This window comes from Paramisgurnus dabryanus, chromosome 6 (genome assembly GCF_030506205.2).
Source record: "Paramisgurnus dabryanus chromosome 6, PD_genome_1.1, whole genome shotgun sequence".
Taxonomy (NCBI): Eukaryota; Metazoa; Chordata; class Actinopteri; order Cypriniformes; family Cobitidae; genus Paramisgurnus; species Paramisgurnus dabryanus.
Genome location: NC_133342.1, coordinates 49644707 through 49668996, shown reverse-complemented (window position 1 = coordinate 49668996; position 24290 = coordinate 49644707). Strand labels below are relative to the sequence as shown.

The 24290-nt window shown below is 37.7% G+C and overlaps 1 protein-coding gene across 1 annotated transcript in view; it reads right to left on the bottom strand.

Annotated features, from left to right (window-relative positions):
- Positions 1 to 8398: 8398 nt before the first annotated feature.
- The window catches only part of mov10l1 (Mov10 like RNA helicase 1), a 308056-nt gene continuing 292164 nt past the window's right edge, over positions 8399 to 24290 (bottom strand). The window contains exons 25-26 of the mRNA XM_065272934.2: positions 9473 to 9547; positions 8399 to 8699 (exon numbers count right to left, since the gene is read on the bottom strand). Of these exons, the coding sequence (XP_065129006.1) occupies positions 8688 to 8699; positions 9473 to 9547 (87 nt within the window). The 3' untranslated portion in view covers positions 8399 to 8687. The remainder of the gene's footprint in view (positions 8700 to 9472; positions 9548 to 24290) is intronic.

The window sequence follows — 24290 nt, the reverse complement described above, 5'->3', positions numbered from 1 at the left end:
TTCAGACGGTTTCAGTGGTTTCGTGTTTACGGATTATTTTTTTAGAGCAAGGAAAAAAAATGATCGGATAGGGAATGCACCGGCTTCGTGTGGACATAGCCTCAAACTCAAACTGGCTTGGGGCCATTTCTAAGACAGACATTTCATTGGGGGGCCACAGAGCTATTTTAACATTCAAAAAGGTACAATATTTCTGTAAATGTCATGTTTAATTTCTATTATTTTATGTATAATAATACTTGAAAACATATAAGCAGTGGTTTTATCTTTTTAATATACATTATTTTATAAAAGTAGCCTAAGTAAATCTTTTCTTAACCTTATCTTAACTAAGACCTATTATAACCTTGCACTAACAAATTTAAGTCCTGTATACATTTATAAACTATTATAATAAATAACCACCAGGAAGCGTTTCTGTTCTGATTTATTTTGGATTGTTTTCAGTCATAGTATTGACTTCATTATGTTCTTTGTTATTTTTCTTTGTTTTAATGAATTTTCTATTATATGTGGGAAAATATTAATAAGTGAAAGTGATCCCATAACTTTTGAATGGGTAGTCCATGTTATATAAGCTAGTTGGACAGAAAAAAATAATAATACTGCTCTATGTGTAATTGAATAGTAAGCTACATAATAATATATTATACTTCATTATATATATCAGTATACATACTTTTATTTTCTGTACATTTCTCCTCATCTTTTCTCTTTTCTTAACCTGGGCACTTTGATGGCTCTTTTCTTATCTGTAGTTTAAAATGCATTGCATTACATCTGCCTCCCTATGCAGTGTCTCCATTAGATGCTGTGACTTGACTGAGGTGAATCCACAGCTTGATCTTCTCTGAGTAACAGCTGAGTATCCACCCGGAAGTAACAAATCTTCTCTGGACAAACACTACAAAGTCCAGACCAGATTAAATAATCGCATGGTGACAATGGTATGATTGACGTGAGGTTCCGTTAAGGAATTAAAATCCGATCACGCATTCCGTTATCTTCTACATCATGAAGCGCGCAAATGGCCCGCGGGCCGGGAGTTTGAGACCACTGCAGTAAAGTATTAAGTTAAGCAAATGGTGGTGGACTCTCCAGGGGATGAAAAAAACCCTAGGAGAAAACCCTCCTGGCTAGTCCAGGGGAAAAACTCCTAGGAGGAGAAAACCCAGCTAACAGAAAAAAGTTATAAAAACGTTCCCTGAGAGAAAAAACGTTCTGCCAACGTAAAAAGTGTCCAGCTTTTTTGGACGTTCTAAGAAGGTTTTTGTTTTGTCTGAACGTTAGAGGAATGTTACATTTTACCATTTTTAAACGTTATGACAATATCATGTTTTAATGTTCACACAATGTTTAAAACAACAACTGTTTATTATATTGACTTGTTTGATTGTTATGTAAATGATAAAGAAAAATTGCATTTTATTATTTTATAAAACATTATTTCTGAATGTTCAATAAAAATATTGTTGTAGAAAACACTATTCACTTATTAGGTTTAGACAGGGGCGCCGTTGGGGGGGGGGCTCAGAGTATGCCAGGCATATGGGCCCATGAGGGGGCCCCACATCATCACTTTTCTGTTTTTTTTTATTGTACACGTTTAATTATTAACACTGTAGTAAAATGTAAAGTAAATTAATATAAAACTACTGTGAATGTGTTAGGTCAAATTGAGACACTTTTGAAAAAACAGCGTACCAGCGTACCTAGTAGATGCAATTACATATTTGGCGGTTCTGGTGGTTTTTAATTTGATTGTGCGGATATGGATATGGGTAAGTAGACAACATTTTGGTTTGGGATCAGTTTGGTGGGTTTGCTATGCAAAGTTACCACAAATAGTCGACAGCCCTACAGTTTGGCATTTCAAGGTAAGATCTCACATGCCACTAAACAGCATTCATGCTGATCTGTAAATTGTATGTTTCATGAAAAATATTTGTGTTAATACTAAAGGACAGCAAGAGCTTTATTTAAGGAAATATTAGCTTAGTGACTGCTGACAACTATTGCATTTCTAAGACGGACAATCAGCCCCGCCGCTCCCATAACGCGCATCACGCGCTGTGCGTGGGGCACCACGTGCTGAGAGGGCACCAAAAATAATATCCTAATGAAAAAAAATTATAATGCTGAAATTATTTCATTACCCTATAGAAATATTATTAGGCACTTTTTATCCATGTATATGTTACAAAAAAAGGGGGAACGAGATAATTTAATTGCTCTAGTCTAGAAAGTATGCCCCCCAGCCTTTGATGGTCCGTGCCGGTTGATCGCGCGGGCGCCTGACTAAGTTTGACAGAGGCCGTTGCTCAATCCGAAGGCTGCAGCCTGCAGAGGTCGCATATCTAAGCGCATACGTCATCAAAACTTTCTTATTTGGTAATATTAACGATTATAAAGTTGACTATTATTCTTAGTTAATCGTAAATTGTTGTAATATGCTTATGACTTGCTAATGTAATGTTCAGTTACCTGAAATAAACCAGGCTTGATGACGTATGCAGCCTGCATATGCGACCTCGCGCAGGATTGAGAAACGGACAGTCAGTAGGCAACTTTTGGAAATGGCCCCGAAAAGACAGCAGGAGTCAGGATCGGAAAAAATAAAAAAATAAGAAACTGCGGGATGATGCCCGTGCATCACTTGCAGGTAAGTCCATCATGTTTAATCATTCCTAAATAAGGGAAATGCGCATGGGCTGCAGCTGCTGCTAATCGTAATGCGCCTCGAACTTGCTGTGATGACAAACTATGTTGTTATAATTTATAATCTCAGTGCAAGCTAAATTGAGATTTTACTGTAAAACATTACCTATGCATATGCATTTTACAAATAACTGACGCAGCTTTTACTTTCTTTACTACGTTTCTTTAGATATTGAGCAGTAGTTTATTGGTTTATTTTGACGTGATGGTGGTTAATACTTTCTCAGTAAAAGTTTACGTTAGCAGTCAGTGCACATAGGCTAACAATTCCTGACCGTTAAATATATATAAATATAAAACGTCATTATATATGATATGAAGCAAACATTAGTTCTCTGAATCGTTTTATTTAAGAATATTGAGTATTATTGTTTACTTATTGATGTTTATTTAATGTAATTTATTTAAAGTGACATTGTAAATGGGAAAAACATGTCTGGATTATTTTGATAATTTAAGTTTGGTAATTATTTCTATTTTGCTATTCTATAAAAGTTTGCACTTTCAAATGTGTAATGTGTGTTGGCTAAAGCTGTAAAGATTTTACTTTCTGCTATTATGTTATATGTTTGGTAATAAAAAAATTAAACTGGCAAAAACAAACTCAGGGTCAGGGTGGGGGGCATTTAAAAGGAATTATGCTTAGGGCACCAAAATGGCTAGCAGCGGCACTGCGGACAATAACTTAATAGGCAGAGTTAAAAATATAATTTTCTAAATAAACATGAGATAGGAGAATTGTCTGAGCCATAATTGAGTAAACATGCAGTTTTATCTTTGTAATGATAGTTGTTGTTGGATGTGCAAAATCATATTAGGGGGTATATCACTTTAATCGCTTTTCAAAAATAAAGCCTTCAGTGCACAGAAATTAAATTTGCATGCCCACCAGCAGCACATTTGATTGCGCCATGCTTTTGACTTTTAAAATCAATGTTATATTTAAAACTTTAGCCGATTGTGCTTTTTGCAAATTCTGTGTCACTGGCGAAGGGCGTGCGCGGGCGAAGCGCACACTCTTAAAGATCAATGTAAGATTAATTTTAATTTTGCCGGCCACACTTTTGTCATGAGTGGAGGACGGAACACATACCACCACACGCACAGAGAACAGCGACATTAAGAGAATATAAGTTATTTGGTGTTTTTCTGACGAATACAGTCAGTTTGTAAGAACATTTTTAAATGAACTATAATATCATCAATTCTAAAACCGCGCAGAAAACTCGACTGCCGCAACTTTCAAAGCACCTTCCATAGATTTCCATAGATTCAGAAATTCATCTCCATGCATTTTTCGACTTTTAGTGATCTATTTAAAATCACGTGAATGTTTTCTGCCTTACCAGATTAAAATGGTATTCGTTTTTCGAATAAATCTTTTTTCTGCTTCATGCATTTATTTTTACTTGCAAATGCGACCTGTAAAATTAAATAAACGCACTCAACTGATTAATTTTATATAGCTACACATTATGGTATGAAAATCAAACAATCATCTAGAGCAGGGGTCCCCAACTGGCGGACCCCGGTCCGAATCCGGACCGCGAGATGCGTCCATCCGGACCGCAAAGACTTTTAACACAAAATACATAAATAGCAAACGCTATTTAACGTTATTATAAAATCCTATTTATATCAGGCACATATATGGTCAGCCCAGTAGCGCTATATGGGTCCTACATCAACACAGGTTTCGAGTGCGGAGCCAGCGCGAACATTCACAGACAGGTGTGCTGGGAAGAAAGCAGAGAGCCTAATCTTGCTTGCGAGTCTGTTGCGGTTGTCAAAAGTGGGGACATTAAACACCATTACGAAACTAAACAAAGACACTTTGAAGAAACTTACCCTCAGCAGTCCGAGGTAAGGGTGCGAAAAATAAATGAACTAAAAGCCCAGTATGAGCGACCCACACTCACTCATTGCCAAACAACGAGCTATGCGTCATCGAGCCATCTATGAATGTTCACTGAAAATACAGTGGATTTAAGGAAAGCATAACAAGCCCTTTACAGATGGGAAAATAGTAAAGGAGTGCGTGGATGCTGCATTTTTGGCTCAACGTATAGTTGCGAGTCAGCATTCTCAACAGTTAACATTATCAAAAGTAAAAACATGTCAAGAATGATCAATGAGCATAGTTTTTTTGACTAGGACTTTTTATTCTTTCGTCTTTTGAACTTATTTACATTTTTATAAACTTGAAGGAACAGTACAAATTAAGAGAGAAATGTTTTCCTGCACTTTTTCAGTTTTCCAAAACTGGCAGTTTACTTTTACCTGTTTGTGTTTATGAATGATATTGATGATGATCTTTTACCAGTGCAACTTGAAGCAGCTAAGCAGAACTTAGTTAAGTACAGACAATAAATGAGAATGAAGGTAACGTGTGATATGATTTGATTAAGCCAGAGAGGTTTGTATTCATTGATTGTGATTGTAATTCTCAGTTTAGCAGAAAAGTGCATGTTAGTTTTCCTATTAAGTTGTTATGTGGAAATGAATGTGTGTTTTGCAGATTTAGAGATGAATGCATTTTGCACTGTTCCCTTCATATTTTTGTCAGACATTGTTACTGGATAAATTTAGATATTTTGTACCAAGCAACTGAAAGGACATACAGTAACAGAACAGCTTTAAAATGAAATCCATTTTGTGAAGGATTATTTATGCTTATACATATGAAGAAACATTATTCAATATGCTTGATAACACTATATTTTGTTCAATAAAACAAATATTTAGACTAATTTCTTTAGTCTGGCGAAAGCAGTCGATTTATGTTTTTACGTCCGGACCTCGGCTGGTGCGGAGGGTTCATTTACTGGACCTCCACCAATTTTAGTTGAAGACCCCTGATCTAGAGGGAGGGGCCCAAATTCTGTCTTGCATACCCACCTTGAAAGTGTTCATTGCGCCCCGGGGTTTAGATGTCTATGTTTTGTTTCATTTTAAGTCACCATTATTGTGATTAGTGTTTGTTTTAGTTGGACCCATGACCAGGGCTGGACTGGTAATCTGGCATATCGGGCAAATGCTCTGTGGGCCGATGACCTTGGGGGCTGGTGAAAACAATATATTGGACCATAAAGCAGGTACAGCGGCCCATTGGTTCATTTTCCATCCTGAAACTGGGCTGGCCCAATTATCTATTAACAAGCTAAACCCCTTTGTTTCTTGTGTCAGATGGACAGAGCGATGATCTGACACAAGAAACAGAGAGCGAGTATCATACATCTCACACTTACCGAACCGAACCGTTTATTTGTGCCAGAGGGACTGAGATCAGATGTACTGAAATGGAGTCATAATTCCAGTGTAGCTTGCCATCCAGGGGTTAGTCGAACCAAGTTTCTGGTTAAGCAATGATTCTGGTGGCCAGGGATGGCTCGCGACACACATGATTTTGTATTGGCTTGTTCGGTTTGTGCTGTGGGTAAGTCATCTAATCGTTCTCCCGATGGGTTACTCAGACCGCTGCCTGTCCCTTCGAAACCCTGGTCCCATATTTCGCTAGTATTTATAACCGCCCTTCCACCCTCCCAGGGTAATACAGTGATTTTAACCGTAGTGGACCGATTCTCGAAGGCGGCACATTTCATTCCCTTGCCCAAACTGCCTTCAGCCAAGGAGACAGCGGTTGCTATCGTTGATCACGTATTCCGGTTACATGGCCTCCCGACAGACGTGGTCTCCGATAGGGGTCCCCAAATTTTGGCAAGGGTTTTGCAGGTTGCTAGGGGCTACGGTTAGTTTGTCTTCAGGGTTTCATCCCCAAACCAATGGTCAAACCGAGCCAATCAGGACGTGGAAAGAGTGTTGCGATGTTTGGTTTCCAAGAATCCTTCCTCCTGGAGCCAACCACTCTCTATGGTGGAGTACACGCACAATTCATTACCAGTGTCAGCTACGGGCCTATCTCCGTTGAAGTGTAGCTTAGGCTACCAACCACCTTTATTTCCCAGTCTGGAATCCGAGATCGCGGTCCCCTCCGCACACGCTTTCGTCCAGAGGTGCCGTCGCACTTGGAGTAGAGCACGTGAGGCTATACTCCAAGCGAGACAACGCACCAAGGCTAAGGCTGATTGCCACCGGTCGAAGCTTCCCGTTTACGTCGTGGGTCAAAAAGTGTGGCTTTCTACTCAGAATATTCCGATGCGTTCCGTCTCGAATAAGTTGACTCCCAAATTTATTGGCCCATTTTCTGTTGCTAAGATCATTAACCCAGTAACAGTCCGCCTTAATCTTCCTCCTGTGTACAGACAAATTCATCCGGTTTTTCACATTTCCAAAATTAAACCCGTGTTTAAATCTCGTCTTAATCCGCCTGTCCCGGTTCCCCCCCGCCTCGTCTCGTAGATGGGGAACCAACTTATTCGATTAATCGTATTCTGGACTCCAGACGGAGGGGACGCGGATTTCAGTACTTGGTGGATTGGGAAGGTTACGGTCCGGAGGAGAGAAGTTGGGTCCCTGCCCGGGACATATTGGATCACTCCTTTATTGATGATTTCCATCACAGGTCAAGGAGCCCGAGAACGTCAGGTGACGTCCTTGGGGGAGGGGGTACTGTCACGGTAGGATAAGTCTATCGTGACTTTCTGTGTTTTGTTTGTCTGTGTGACTGAAGCATGAGTGTGTGCGTGTCTGAATGCTGATTACCTGAGTGAGTGCAGGTGTGTGTGATTGCTTTGCTCCAGCTGGCGGTAGTTACCCAGCCAGCATATATACTCATCCATTCTCTCCTCTCACTGCCAGATGATTGTACTACAAGCCTGTTCAAAGCCGCTCTTTCTTCGTGTGTTCCAGTGTCTCGTCTTAGTGTGGATTAATGCCCGTTTGTGTATCCGGTCTTGTCTCCGTCACACAATATTCACCCACAAGCACCTGGATCTGCCACCGTAGCCTTTGTCTGTCATTGGACTGCCATCATATCATCTGTGTCATTCTCATTTAATAAACTGTTTACCTTTCACCTGCATTTGCCTCCTATCTTTTATACCTGTCGTGACAGGGGCTACATTGGGACCTTTTAGCAAGTGATCGCAGGAGCGGCATTGTTAAATTGCTTTAGCCATAACCTCTGGTACAGTCAAGTTTGTGTTTCAGAACCCGCGCAACGGCCAGTGTGGGCCGATACGTCATTGGTAATCGAATGAATGAGTTCACTATAAACATGAGGTACATAGAATGATCTAATAGAATGATCTAATATTTATAAAAAAATCCACAATTATATATATTTGATTAATAATTACAAACAACGAGATTTTATCTTTTGGAGTCAAGATAAGATAAAACCAACTAAATTACGTAACGTGGAAACATCATCAGTAAGCGCCGAAAAAGACTGAACGCGTAAGATTCGCTATGCCAACGGATGGATATTTTCCCTTACAGTGGCAGCACACAGACTACACATCAGTACACTCGTTGATCACAGATTTGCGTGTTTAGTCACAACGGCGTTCAAATGCAACATATCATGCTAAACGCTCAAAATACAAATCGTTTGGCTTTTGATCAAATCTGCCAAATGCAGAAACGTGAAATTAAATAATATTTACTTGTAGTAGAAACACCCATGGAATTGTTTCAAACATATCAGGAACATTTATAAACAGATATAATATCACTGCTTTGTTACATCACTCTCAGTGTCATGACTAATCTCTATACTGCTCCAGTCAGCTCAGAGTCAAAAATAAATAACAGAATGTGAAAAACTGAGGTAAGTTTAAGACATAACTACCTGTGCTGGAAACCAGGAAAATATATTGCATTTCTAAACTTACATAATGTCCACTGCAACCCTTATGTCTGTCAAACAAAAACATTAAATTATCTTACTGTACGGACTTTAATAACCAAAACTTGACTGAATGACAGTTTTTATTCAAAATAGAACATATTTGTTTGTTTTGAGATCACACTGAGATAACAGAGACCAAAGGGGTTTCTATGTTCCATCAGGGAAAATCCTAAAAGATAAAAAAGAAAGAAAGATACCATTAATGTCTGACATCTAATCACACTTAATCCACCTTATTTTTGACAAATGTAGGTGCTGCCACCTTTGAGCTCCTTTGTGTAGCCACTAAGGCTAATGTCGTATTGCGAGGGACATGAGCGTGCTGTTTTGACTGGCTTGGCTTGTTAATGTTTATTAGGAAATCCAGGAAGACCGGCATAATTTGTGCAGCTATACAAATGCAGTAAATTTCTACAAACATTTGTTTTAACTATAATTCACGCACAAGAGCTGAATGTGGCGCATATGCACCCATGATATCTATATCCACACAACCATCCGGTAAAACCCTTCATAGAAAAATATACAATAATTGTTTAAAAACATTCTTTCTGATAAAAACATGCTGTTTATTTATATATATATTATTACAAAAATGTGATTACAGTTCAGAATATATACGGCATAAACTGCTTATTTAATGTTTATAATAGTTCTGAATGTGTTTGCACATACTTTTGTTATCTTTAAATGATAAAGCAAATCATTTTAAAATTAGCAAATAATTTCATAAGCTCATGTCCCCATCTGGTGGGTAAGAAGCGATGTAATAATATGTTCATAAAACTAAAACAATGCTAAATACATGTAATAGTTTAATAAGACACTTGCTGGCTATTGAAACGGACGTATCGCACAAAAAAGGGAAATACGTCACCTCTCTTTCACATTCAAAATAAGGTGGATACAAAGGTGAAAAACAAACCTTTAGAAGTAACATACCCTCATTGGTGGGTCACATCCTAGGAAAGCTCCGTTATCATAAGAATACTGCAGTAAGGCACTGAAACATGGGTCCTGTAACACACACGAATGCAATCATTCATAATGGAAAGTGTCTCTGGCTACTTACAGGGTTCCTACAGGTTTCTTCAAGTTAAATTCAAGTCTTTTTAAGACCTTTTTAAGACCATTTGTATAAAAAATTAATACCCATTTCACGTCCCTACCAGCAAAGAAAAACTAAAATACTTAAACTTGTGTTCATTTATTTTTCCGATGTGAAATGGGTAAAAAGATGATAAGCCAAGCAAGTGTGAAAATTTTTTTTCAGTAGGCCACAAGAAAGTTTGCCAAACAATGTTAAGTTGTTAAGGAATTTCTGAGATTTTCTTTGATTTTTCCCACTTCTCCTTTGCCTGTTGCTGTGTTGTGTTGCAGTCTATGGTTGTGGTGATCTTCATTTACTGAAGGTATCACGTGTTCGCAGTATTTTGTACTGTGACCCGGGACTGTGTTGCGTTCTCAATTATTGGATCCGCCACTCTTTATTTATACTACTTTATTAAACAAACAGAGATGCAAACACATGTATGTTCAAAAAAGAGAAAGGTAATCTAAGCCCTCACACCCAGGCAAATATCCAGATACTTAGGCTACATTGCCACAGACCCCTGCCATCCCTACCAACCTAGGTATATAGAGAAAAATGAAATTCGAAAATCAAAAGACGCCGACATTAATTTGGAATATTCAATTTCATTTTTTATGTTAAACCAAAACTCTTATTGAACTATCTAGCACTTCTTCTTGCTTTACTCCTTCTTCCTCTTCTTCCTGGCCACCTCCTGCAACGTATCCAGGGCCTTCCATCTGGCTGCATTCATTTATATTAATTTCACATTATATTTAATAAATCCAACCATAAATGAACAAAGCTGACAACGTTTGTCAAAGCATCACAAAACACTTTACTGTTTTTGCACTGACATATGAAGCAATACTTGTGTAGATGACCGCTTTTATCAAACTCTTTTGAATACAATAATATGTATAGTATATTAATGATAGAAAGTGCAGGTCTAGAGATTATAAATGTAATCGGTGTGTTATGGTTTATGTAGTTTTCTTTCCTTTTTTAGATAGAGCAGAAGCAGTAAAAGTGCCTCTTTTAATTCCTCTCTTGCAGATTAAAAGAGCTTAATCCACTTATTATTTTAGATTCAAAAGTCTACTTGCTGTCCCAGTGACTGGTGACTTTATATTAGAGTTTTGCGTTTTTTATATCTAGAGTCAGCTTGAGCTTTGCTCGTGCAATGGGCTTAATTAACATTCACATTGCTTTTTTGCTACCATCTTTGTGATCTTTGAGCAAACTTTTTAGATATAAAAAGATGGTTCATTAATAATTACATTATTAAACAAAGGGACGGAGAAAGAAAGTGCAGCGCGTGGTCGTGACTTTCAAACCAAGCCAGTTGTTATCGCAATAGAAACGGAGGCACGCAGCTTGAAACTGCACGTGAACATTAGCGCTGACTGACTCTGATCACGGCCGTTTTCCTATCGACTCGGGTTTTACACATAATGTTAATCGGACCCGGTCCTCCGTGAAAACCTCTATGCATACAACTCTGCTCAAGTTCAGAAACATGTTGCGCTGACTGACTCTGATCACGGCCGTTTTCCTATCGACTCGGGTTTTACACATAATGTTAATCGGACCCGGTCCTCCGTGAAAACCTCTATGCATACAACTCTGCTCAAGTTCAGAAACATGTTACGCTGAACTCGCTTCATGTCGCACCCAATTCATCGAGAAACAGAGAGCATGTGAACGTACAGCAGACTCATCGGTAGAGACACGATGTGCTCGCAACCAAAATGCCATTAATAATAAAAAGGCGCAGGCACTGAAAAGCGATGTGTTTGCATCCCTGATTTAATCAAAATGTGGTTGACAAAGAAACTTTGAAGGAAAAATACAATATGGAGAAGTTACATACAGCACAATTTTTAAGACCCAGACATCAAAATTTAAGACTTTTTTAAGTCTTTTTAAGGTATTATTTCCAAATTCATAAATTCAATGCTTTTAAGGCTTTTTAAGACCCCGCGGGAACCCTGTACTTACTGTAACCTTCAGTAGTCCTCTTTTACCTGAAGTACTGAAGCCTTACTTCCACTTTTACACTACATCTCAACACGGTTTTATTCTTTTTGACTATGTAAATCAGGGTTCTCACTCCAAGCCGAATGTCAAATTCACTGACTTTCACTGACTAAAAAGCTGAATTTTCATGACCTATGTCTAAAATGCCATGAGCCTGACAATTTAGTGTACACCTTAAGTTTGTAATGTTTCGCTTATATGCGTGAAATGAATAGTTTAGGCTTGGAAATGGCATTCATTCCTCACGCCAACTTAGAAAGCGGATTGCATTTTTTATAAATGCAAACTAAATCCCAGAAATTCCATGACTTGGACAAAAATTGACTTTTAATGTCTGGAACAGACCTTTCAAAATTCCATGACTAATTGGATAATTCTCAACCGTTCTCAACAAATCTCTTTCTAAAGATCTTTGCACATAGGGTCTGAAATACTTTTCACACATAAAAAATTAATACAACCTTACGTTGTGTTAATCACACACACATGGTGCCTTGTTCAAGGTAGCTAAATGATAGCTTGTTGCTATTCATTCATTCACTGTGAAAAGTGCTAACATTACAAAGACTATAATCTGTTTGCCTGGCACAGCAAGCGAATAATTGTAATAGTTTTATGTTCCATGGTCGTGCCGTTTATTTTAGAAAGTATTCATTTTCATGGTTGTCTGTTTGTTCTTATTGGTTTCCGGTCAATTTATAAGCCATCTTCTTTCCCATTGTCCTTGTCAAGCTTTGTTTAAATGTAGATGTGTCTACTAGAGGTTTTGTCATGCAATGCCAAGCTTTATGGTTGTTCATATGAGTTGGCGCAATCTGGCTCGCGCTCTCGTCTCTCTCTCTCACACGTACCACAGGAATCTGTCTCCCATCTTCATCTCATCTAAACTTTTTATCACAAGAGAAGGTTTAAAGAAATCAGCGTCCGATTCCGAGGACTCCGAAGTTATATCAAGGACATCAAAGTTATACTAAGGACGGCAAAGTTATATCGAAGACTCCGAAATCTTGTCACCTGCGTGAGATGCTGGTAGGGATGTGTGTCTCTGCTCGGATTCAGTGGAGGAAGTGTATTAACGTGGGAGATAAAAACACTTAAAAATGCCACCAAAAAAAGAGCAAGGAAATTGAAAAGATAAAATCGCATCAACAGAAAATGATAATTGAATTGATGAGTAAAATTAAAGGTGACATAGAATGATTGAACGGGGTATTTATCGTTGTTCTGTGATGTGAGTAAAAATTTTTTGTTTGGGTCTGTAATGCCTTAGAAGCTTCCTAAAAACCTCTCTCAGATAGCTCTATTAGTGTGGGGGATTTTAAACAAGTGGTTTTGCACCTATTTGGCTCCCCCGACTGGCTTAACTTGCAATCTCATTACTGATTGGCTGACTTTGCTGCCACCCAAAAAATGTAGCTAATTATTTTAAAGTGGAGGGGCAGGGAGATGCCTGTAATGTCATAAGCATCAGTTTTTCAGATTGGGCCGTTTTCTGGCTGACATTTCTAAAAGAGGAATTTCTATGAGACTGAGATGTTTAGCATGTCTAGCACTTTTTGTATGTTCGTGAATGCGGGTAGACTACCATTATTCAACAAAGACAAGATAAAAAGGTTTTTTTATTCTCTGTCCCCTTTAAAGAATTAAAAAAACAAAATGAAGAGAAGGACAGAAGGATTGCAGTCTGAAGTCTGGAAAGCAGTGTTGCAGATTTGTAGCAACATTCTTGCATGAATAACATTGTTATCAGTGGATTAGCGAGGTAACGTTAGCTTTGTTTGTAAAAGTCAGAGTTTTGTTTTCTTTCGATTTAACCTTTTCAGATGGTCTGTTTTTATACTTTTCCAAGTAGTTATGTTAATACACTGTAACATTTGTGTATTTTTCAGTTTCTAATTAGGATCAGGTAACAGGAGAGATAAGGGTGAAGGCGACGTGTTACAGATCTATGAGGAAGGCAGAGAACCCACATAGTCTAAGAGTAGGCAGACAAACATAAAGACATAAAAGATTACATGTTGTTCATATTTTGAGTATATTGTCTTATTAAATTTATAATAATTTCTATTTAAAGTAAACGTTTAGCACTTTAAAAGCAAAATAAGTCATTGTTTATTCAAATGCTCAATAATTTGGGGTCTTTTAATTGATATATTGTCATTTGTAACATTGTCTATAGATTGTGTTAAAGGACTCCAGCCCTGTCATATTGTCCCAGATTGTCTGTTCTTGTGTTGCTGGCAATGCACTGTGTAATCACATAGTTGCACTATTGTACCAGACAGAATATTACTCTCAGCTTGGATTACTGAGCAGAGCTGGCACAAACCAAGAACAATGTTCATTTTTTTAAGATTATTAAAATAAGCGTTTTCTCCCTGTATCCTTAACTTTGTCTAATTAGTGAGATGACCAAGACATGTATTGCTGGTCTCATAGCACATAACTGGCAACATTAATCCTAAAACTATCATTGGTATTCCTATGGAGTTCGGCCAGGTCCTGTCACTGTAATGGTGGTTTTATCTGCAAGACCTAAAGAGAGGAAACTTGCTGCTGGTTTAAAGGGACACAAGGCAGCATTTTCATGTTAATAAATCATTTTCGTAAGTCGGTATATGGTTAAATGACTCATTACCGGACGAATGAAGACTCTCCTGACGAATAATTATTATTATTATTACAGAAAGGCAACAGTTACAATGGTAAGAATGAAACTACGATTATGTCTTACGTTTTTAACTGAAAGGCGTATGCTTTCAACAAATACGAGTTCCGGAAGACGTACCGAAATCTATATATATATAGAGAGAGAGAGAGAGAGAGAGAGAGAGAGAGAGAGAGAGAGAGAGAGAGAGAGAGAGAGAGAGAGAGAGAGAGAGAGAGAGATGTAAAAAGATAATACTTGACTAAAGTTATATTAGTAAGGTCTATAAGTTCATCTGGACGAATGACGTTTTCCCTTTGCTTGTCTATATATATTTATTTATTTATTTATTTATAATTATTTTATTCTCTGGCCCACTCTCCTAATAAAAAACAAAACACGAAAGCAGTAGTTTGCCTCTTTCATATCGGTCGTACACAGTAAATATACTATTATGCATTACAACACAATAAAAATAAAAAATCAGTTGGAAAGGAAATATTACTTACCTAACTTAGACATTGGAAATAAGCTGATAAACTTGGTTGCGAGGGGGGAGGGACAACAGTTTGTTTTCACAACAGTGTGTTTAAAAGCATTTACTTCCAGACACTAGGGGGAGCTTGTAGAGAAATAATACGCAGACTTGTCTGGTTTCCCTTTAAGGTGCATACTGCAATCAATTATAAATGCAACCTAGAAGTATAATTTGACAATGTTTATGATTTAAACCAATGGATAGTTGTCAAAAAAAAGGCATTATACACCCTTATGTAATTCCGAACCCATATGACTGTAAGGGTTTTGTCTTGTGTTCAGTTTTGTTTTGTTATTAGGGATTTTATTTTGATATCCTGTTCTGTTTTCAGTCTTTTATTTTGTATTCTGGTCATGTCATGCTTCACTTCTCACTTCCTGTCTGTTCAGTATAAAACCGGTAAAATCAGATCATGTCCCTGCAAAGTATTGTATGTGTAACAGCTGCCGTTCTGAGCGTTTCATGGTTTTTGTCCTGTTCCTGTTTCTGCATATTCTGGATTTTGACTTCTTGCCTGTTTATTTGGATTACGCTATTGGATTACCCTGTTTGGATTTGTTTGCTTGCCTACATGAAATTTATTTAATAAAACCTCCTTGCACATAGATTCATCTCTCTCACGCTTTGTGTAAGCAGCCCACGTTAAAGAATACTTCGCCATACCAGAATCCAGCGGAGGTTTGTGAATTCCTGCCAGCATCATGAATCTACTGTTTGCTTTGCTTGGACTACGCCAGAACAACCGACCGATTAAGGATTACGTCAAGGACTTCCTTGATCTGAGCTATCAGGTACACTATAATGTTGACATGCTTAAGGACATTTTTTATAATGCACGTCATAAAAATGTACGCCTGTATATGCCACGTGATGCCTCAACCTGGACCTTAGAAAGCTACATAGACTTTGCTCTTTTGTTGAGTGGTTCTCCCTTCACTGTGGGAGCTGTAGACAGAGGTGTAAAGTACTTGAGTAAATGTACTTCGTTACTGTACTTAAGTATTTTTTGGGCTACTTTGTACTCGTACTGAGTATCAAAAATATAGGCAACTTTTACTCTCTACTCAATTACATTTTTTATTGGGTTTTTGAACTCTTTACTCCACTACATTTGAAATGACACTTAACGTTACTCGCTACATTGTTTATTCGTCAAATAAAAACAAGACGAAAGTGTCAGAGGGTGATGATGGATAGAATCTGTGGTCGTGAGGTTACACGCCCACACACAACTGAGGGACTACATTTGGCTCTGCGCAGAGCAATCGTATGAAATCAAAGTACTGCGAGAGCAAATCAAATGCATATGGAGAAGTCTGGTCTCGCGGTACTTTGATGTCAAACAATGAATGGCTTGCGTTGAGCCACCGTAGTGGGACATCTGCGTGCTGCGTATGTCATAAACTGTAGAGAAAAGTTCGCGTCTGGTCTGAGAGAAGAGATAAAGAGCAAACATATGGATGCATATCACATTTGCTTCAGTCAAGGGACCCTTTTTTAAACATGTGATGCTACAATCAAAACAAAAGTGATGCGTGATTGCAGGAGGGTCATCCCGCAACTCAAAGGCAAGCACAAATGTTTATATACTCTGATGCTACCTTATCAGCTAACCTGAGCTGGTACATAACTTGATATAACTTACTATATAAGCCAAAATAAACCAGCGAGGTCCTGTACTGATTGCCCGAGTAACTTAAGTACATTATAAGATTGATAATAAGTGTACAATTTCACTGTCCTCACATTTAATCAAGTATGCTGTAATGTATTTACTGTAAGAGGGATGCATGACGGAAGAAATGTAGTGCACTTAATGTGAGATAGTGGTGTTACGTACTACATGTGTTTTCAATTAATCTTTCAAATGAACAACTTCACGTTTTTAATATGCATTATCATATTTCTGTTAGTGTAATTTTAGTTTACTGGAATTTTCTAAATATAAAAATTATATCTTTTTTAGGATAGGCCTATATAAGAATATTTGGTAACACTTTACAACAAGGTTCATCAGTTAACAGTAGCTAATGTATTAACCAACTTGAACAAACCATGAGCAATACATTTGTTACATCATTTATTCACCTTTGTTAATGTAAGTTAATAAAAATGTAAGCTTTAATTGTTTGTTCATGTTAGTTCAGAGTGCATTAACTAATGTTAACAAGATTTTGATAAAGTATTAGTAATTGTTGAAATTAACATTAACAAAGATGAATAAATGCTGTATAAGTGCAGCTCATTATCAGTTCATGTTAACCAATGTAGCCAACCAATATTAACCAATGAACCCCACTGTAAATTGTTACCATATATTTATATCACAAAGTTAGGCTATATGTTTTTCAGCATGGCACATTCAAGTACACAATGACACTAGACTAAATTTAATGTAGATTTCTAGACTAAAATCTCATGGCATTTAGTTGAATAAAATTAGACTAAAACTAAATCAATTCAGATGACAAAAATATGACTAAAACTAAATAAAATTTTAGTCAAAAGACTATGACTATGTTTAATCTGTGTTTGTTCTGCCAGGTCAAAATTTTGAGGTGTTTGATTTCTTTTCTATATTAGGAAATAAAACCTCATAAATAAACTTTCTTAGTTTTCACTGCCCAGACCTACAATGTCTCTTTGTGTTGAGGACTAGTGCATCTTTGAGCCAACATTCAGTACGAGTAAAAATACTTGAGTACTTTTAAATTGGGTTACTTTAATACTTTTACTCAAGTCGTATTTAAATTGGTGACTTGTAACTTGTAGTGGAGTAATTTTTACAGTAAGGAATTTGTACTTTTACTCAAGTATGGCTTTCAGCTACTCTTTACACCTCTGGCTGTAGATGAGGAACACTAAAGCTCAACCACAACCACCTCACAAGAGCCAGCTAAAGTCATACTTGTTTCTAAGATGGCCGCCACCATGCCTGTCTCTAAAATGGCCGCCACCATGCCTATCTCTAAAATGGCCGCTACCATGCCTGTCTCTAAAATGGCCGCCACCATGCCTGTCTCTAAAATGGCCGCCACCATGCCTGTCTCTGCACCCAAGATGGCGGTCATGTAACCTGCACCTGTTTTTAAGGTGGCTACCAACATTCCTGCACCTGTTATCCAAAGAGCCATTGCCACAAACACACCTGTCTTCAAGGCGGCTATTGTTAACCCTGCACCTGCTATCAAGATGGCCTTCATACCTGCACCTGAGCCACTTCACAAAATGGCTGCCTCACCTACATATCCTGTTCATGTAAGGAACCGACTACTGATGTCAAGTCTGCTGGATACCCAGATGGTTTCGGTACGGATGTCTAGGATCTCACGTCAAGTTTGTACTGTTCTGTGGCTCCCACAGCTACTGAGTTATGTTCTGTGAACTCTTGCTTCCTGCATTTGCCATGGCCCTGTGGTGTGTGTGGTCTGCTTTCTGCTCTTCTGTTTCCTGTGTTCCCCAAGCCCTTGTATATGAATCATCTGATGCACCTCCTGTCACGGCTAAAAGGTTCGAAGATGTGTCTCCTGCACTTGTTACCACGACTAGAAGGTCCAAACCTGAGCCTCCTGCACATCCCGTCCAAAGTGAATCGTCTGAGTTACCTGAACCGCCTGGCTTACCTGAACCGCCTTTTTCACCTGGTTTACCCGAGTTGCCCGTTTCACCTGGTTCACCTGAGTCGCCTGTTTCACCCGAGTCGTCTGGTTCACCCGAGTCATCTGGTTCACCTGAGTCGTCTGGTTCACCTCACTCTGATTCACCTGAGTCGTCTGCTTTACATGAATCACCTGCACTTCATGTTTCGGCTGAAAAGTTTGAATCTGAGTCCCCTGAGCTTATTTTCCTGACCACGTCTGCTGAGCCTAAATGTCTTGAGGTTTCTGTCACTACCATGAGGCCTGTTTCTGAATTTCCTGTTTCCGAGGTACATGTGTGTCATGTAGAGGCCAAGATAGTTACTCCTGATTTCCATGTGTCCTGTAGGTCAGCTGATGTGGTCACTCCTAAGCTCCATGGACTTTCTGCCCTTGCCAAAATAACTGTATACAACCCTGAACTCATTGCCTGTTCCAAGATGAACATTACTGAAGTCTTTAGATACTCTGCTGTTGTTAACCTGTCTTCTGCTAACCTGGCTTTGCCGGCCTCTCTCTCAGCTATCTCTGTCTACAGGTCTAGAGCGCCACCAGTGCCACCCTGGTGGGCAGAAGCTCCCCCAATTTTTTGGGGGGGTAGTACCTGGACGCATGGAGAAGGCAGAAGACACAGAGGAGGATGCCGAGGTGTTCGATGGTCCACGCCTGCCTCACGACCCTGGACCACGCCTGCCCCAGGACCACGCCCCCCCAGGACCCTGGACCGTCCTGGCCACACGACCCACGACCGCCTCTGTCCTCTGGTCCTACCCTGCAAAAAGGTCCTGGCCCGCCCACCCACCCTTGGACTATGTCATTGATGTTAGTGGGCTCCAGGAGTCACCCATTGGAGGGGGGTTATGTAAGGGTTTTGTCTTGTGTTCCGTTTTGTTTTGTTATTAGGTCTTTTATTTTGTATTGTGGTCATGTCATGCTTCACTTCCCACTTCTTGTCTGTTCAGTATAAAACCGGTAAAATCAGATAATGTCCCTGCGAAGTATTGTATGTGTAACAGCTGCAGTTCTGAGCGTTTCATTTTGTCCTGTTCCTGTTTTGTATTCCTGTTTCTGCATATTCTGGATTTTGACTTCTTGCATGTTTATTTTGGATTATGTTATTGGATTACCCTGTTTGGATTTGTTTGCTTGCCGACGTGGAATTTATTTAATAAAACCTCCTTGCACATGGATTTATCTCTCTCACGCTTTGTGTAAGCAGCCCACGTTACAATGACTTTATTCTGGGACACACAAAAAGATATCTTCCCAGGTGAAAAAAGTGCACTTCCATAATGTACTTAGTTCTCTATTTTCACACACTAATTTTTCACAAAATGTACTAAAATGTCTTTAGCACCTCCTATGCTAAACTTGAGAACATCTAAGTGTACTCAACTGTGCAAATTTTTGACATCAAGAATATGAACTAATACGCACCTTTAAGATACTCTCTCTCAAACCCTAAAGTAAACTCAAACCCTACTTTCATACAAAAATGGGTTCAAGTTTACTACAATTGGTAACTAAATACATTTGAGTTCATTTTCACTGTCTCTCAAAGTAGAATAGACAGTTGAATACACTTAGATGCTCTTAAGATTATCTATACTATAAAGTTAGTGATGACTAAGCATAAAGTCTCTCTGTAAGAAGTCGCTTACATTTCTAGAATGACACAATGATGAGTAAATTATCTCAAACAAACCTTTTAACAGGCAATGAGAAATTGTTTTGAGGTAAAATGTTTATTTTTGTTTCAGGAGTACCTTGTATAAAGGTGTTGCTGGTGAGCTGCCTGACCTTTCAGTCATGCAAGTGGCAGAGGCGTATAAGGATTTTGCCAGCACTACACCCCCTTTAGTCACCACAATTGGGATGTCCAATGACGATTTTTTCGTGGATTCTGATACAGCAATACTGAGAAGTAACACCTTCCCGCCGAAGACACTTAAAGCATGTTGAACTCCTAACCAAAACGTTGTTTAAATATAAAAACCAAGGTTGATAATATGTATAATATAATAAGTGGCAATAGCTAGTTAGATGAAAATGACAAAAGGCCACACTATCACCACGTCTTGCTATCGGATAATGCTAGACGAGACGCCCGTGTAAAACTAAGATTTTGGAAATACGTAGGCAGTAGGGCGTGCATAGAGTCTATTGTAAAGTTGACATAAAACTTAATGGGACCCCAGAGGAGGCTAGAGTGCTGTCTGTAAGACACATTGAAAAACTTGACAAGTACTAGTGACGCAGGAATAAGTAACATTTTATTAAAAGATCATGTGTGCTTTCTGTGAATTAAAATGTATATGGACTCGATGGAAGATCAGTGTCGTTTAAATTCAACAGCTAAAGAAGAGAGTGATGATGAGTGTGATAATTGGAACTTAAGAACATTTAAATTTACTGATTTTAATCGGCATGTTTTAGAGTAAGATATTGACCCTGAAAATAATTTTTAACAACCTAAACAATAATTGTTGTTATTATTCTGAAGATCAATTTAATGTGAATATTGAAGTAAATCAGGGAATATTAATTATCCACTTCAATAGTAGAAGTTAATATTCAAACGTTCACAAAATTGAAGAATATATAAGACATTTTAAAAAACCTTTCCAGGTGATAGCTATATCTGATGAGAAGGAGGTCAAGTTTGAGTTAAAAGTATATGAACTGAATAACATAAATCAACAGAATAAAAAAAAAGGTGGAGTGGCATAATATGTACACTGGGAAAAAGTTTTCTTAAAATGATTTTTCTTTTAAAAAATTGTTGGATCTACTTAATTTAATTATGTACACCAGTTCAACATGATTGAATAAAGTTTTCTTAAAATGAAATTAATTTTAATGTTAATATCATTTTAAGAAAACCTAATTTAATTATGTGCAACTGATGTCCAGAAGTTTTTTTTCAGTGTAGAGATTGTAACGGTTGAAATAATTTTGGAAAAAGAAACATGTAATTGTAAGTTGTGCATATAGAGAACCTGGTTTTGATATTGAAGTATTTAAAAATTGTATGGAAAGATTATTTGTTAAAAATATTATAAAACTGTTTACATAAGTGGGGATTTCAAAATAGACCCCTTAAATTCCAATAATCAGAAATTTATAGTTTTGTTTTTGTTTCCATTAATAACTAAGCAAAGTACACTGCAAGACTGAACAGTTAAGGTTTGATAAAAATAGGTTGTAATTACTTAAAAATTGTAAAAAGTTAATTGGTCTTAAATTTTTTGCATTATGTGTACCATATTTTTATTTTAAGTTCACAGTGCTCAACCAGTTTCATTTATTTTTGTCATAGCACTTAACAGTGATCCGTCTGACGTCACACGCATTTGCGTACAATGTACATTCTTCGTCTCAACACGCGAGAAAGTTCGCCATTTTGGTCTGTTGTCCTCGAATGGGTTTTGTGGAGACAATGACCTATTTATAGCAAAAAAAAAAGAATATATTTTCTTCACGGAAATTCACAATGGGGGTTTCTTTGAATACTTTTGAGAAGACACGCGTTGTAGCATGCAGCAGTTTTACAAAGATCATCAGACAAAGTTCTACTCTGTTTTGACCATGTTGTCTGCTGTTATATCAATTTTGGTTTTGGGAGCGTTGATCTGGTAAGTAATCTGTTTTAACACTACATTTTACTGTCTTGTTACAATTATCTTCATGCATAAATATACTTGTTTTTTTAAAAGTTGATACAGTTTATGCCTTTAGCCTACCTATTAATGTGATGTGCGTCTCAAATTAGGAAGCTGGTAACGTTAATCATTTAACGCTAATTCGTGCATTTTTGGGCAATACATTATGTTTAGAGGCCTAATTTAATCTAATTCCCCGCTAATTGTACGTTTTATAAGGGGGCATTTATAAAATGTAACGAAATCCTTGTTTTACATAATCACAGTTGATTTGCGTTTTGCGCCCTGGTTTATGCAGGTCTTAAAAAGTCTTAAATCACCTTTCCTAAAAAGTCTATAATCCATATGGTCATGGTATTAAATTGTGACCAGTCACGGAAAGTAGGGACACAAGTCGGATCTGGGCATTTTGAGTTATTCACATATTCTGAAATTGCAGTTTCTAAGCTTTCCAACGATGTGTGGAAATCTGATAAGATTTGGAGAAGTTGTGGCCATTTGAATATAGGAACTCAGAACTACTCAAACCGAGAAAATCGAGACGAAAGGGACTCTTCTTTTCAGCTGGGGGAGACAATAGGGCTCATTTACATCTCATTTAGCTAAGCCATACCCCCTGTAAAACCCTTTTTGAGATGTTCTAGCATCATATGTAGTATTTTATGACCAAATGACAACACGCAAAAATAAACATGACTCTTTTTACCTTTGTGGGGATTAGGGATGGGCATTCGATTAAGTTTTCTTTGTCGATCGTCGGGAGAATTAACGATCGACAATCGATTAATCATTAATATTTTTATAATAAAATTTGTTATTTAACTTTTATACTTAAAAAATGCAATGAATACAAATATACAGCGTGTTTTTCCTCGATGAGACCTTTATTACAAGATCAACTTGTGGCAGACAGTTAAACTTTGTTTCAAACATATATTTGCGTGCGTGTGGAGTGCTCTAAAGCAGCGGAACCTGCAGCTGCGAGCCAGCGTTCTTAAACAGAGACCTCATTATTTAAAAAAAAAAACAGATTCATGTTTAACATTAAATTAAACAAAACGCATAATACTTAGATCTGAAAGGTTTTGTCAAAATGTAACTCAAAATTATTCAAGCCAGAAGAAAGTGCAAGATATTAGCCTTCCTAACATTAGGCTATAACAAATTAGGCTACTTAAAGCCTCGTGAAAAATAACTAACTTAAGTAACTGGCATAAAACTTCTGCACCAGTCTACTGATTTTTTTTTGAGAAATAAAAGCATGTTTTGGGGTCAGACGCGACCGCAACCCATGGTGACCGTCAGTCCAGCCGCCGCCGAAAACAGCCGCTCCGAGGAGACTGACCGGGATGCACAGGTACCTCAGCGCTAACTTGGCTTATTCCGCATACAGAGTATGTGTGAAACAGCGTGCGTTTTGTGAGCCCCATTCACCATTGTTTAATTATACTAACATAGTCTTTTAGTTTTTATTTGTTGTAAAACAACAGTAGACACAAATTTACTATGGTCTCTAACTCCACAATATACCATAACCATCGTATTTGTTGTAAAATTGCGGAAATACAAATCGTTTTAATTTGCAAAAAAAAAAAACATTTTCACAATGATAAAATCATGGGTAATTTTCCCAAGGTAGTAATTACAAAATTATATATGTTTGAAAGACGGAGATGCGCACCTGTCAATCTATTACATAACAGAGCGAGGCCAGAGACAAACGTGCTCATAAACGGGAGTAATATGGAATAATGTGTGCATCTTTGAATAACTGTAAGCAGGGGCGCCGCTAGCAATTTTGGGCCCTATGAAAGCGTAGGGGGTAAGGCCCCCACCATACCCATTTCGCACCAAACATACAATCCAACCTACTGTAGCTATTCAAAATCTTTGTCTGTAATTTAATAATACAGAACTATTTATTTTGCTATTGTTATGACCACAATTATCAGTATTTATAAACACCTACAATGTCTGCAGCTAAGATAATTTATAGTGCAATGTAAATTTAATTGAAAAATACAGTACATTAAATCAAATATTCAGAGAAAATACAACATTCTTAAAGATTAATGTGACCATGCCTGTGAAAACCCAGCTGAAGTATTTCTTTGTGATTTACTGTTTTCCGCATAAAATAATCCTATATAATGTAAAGAACAT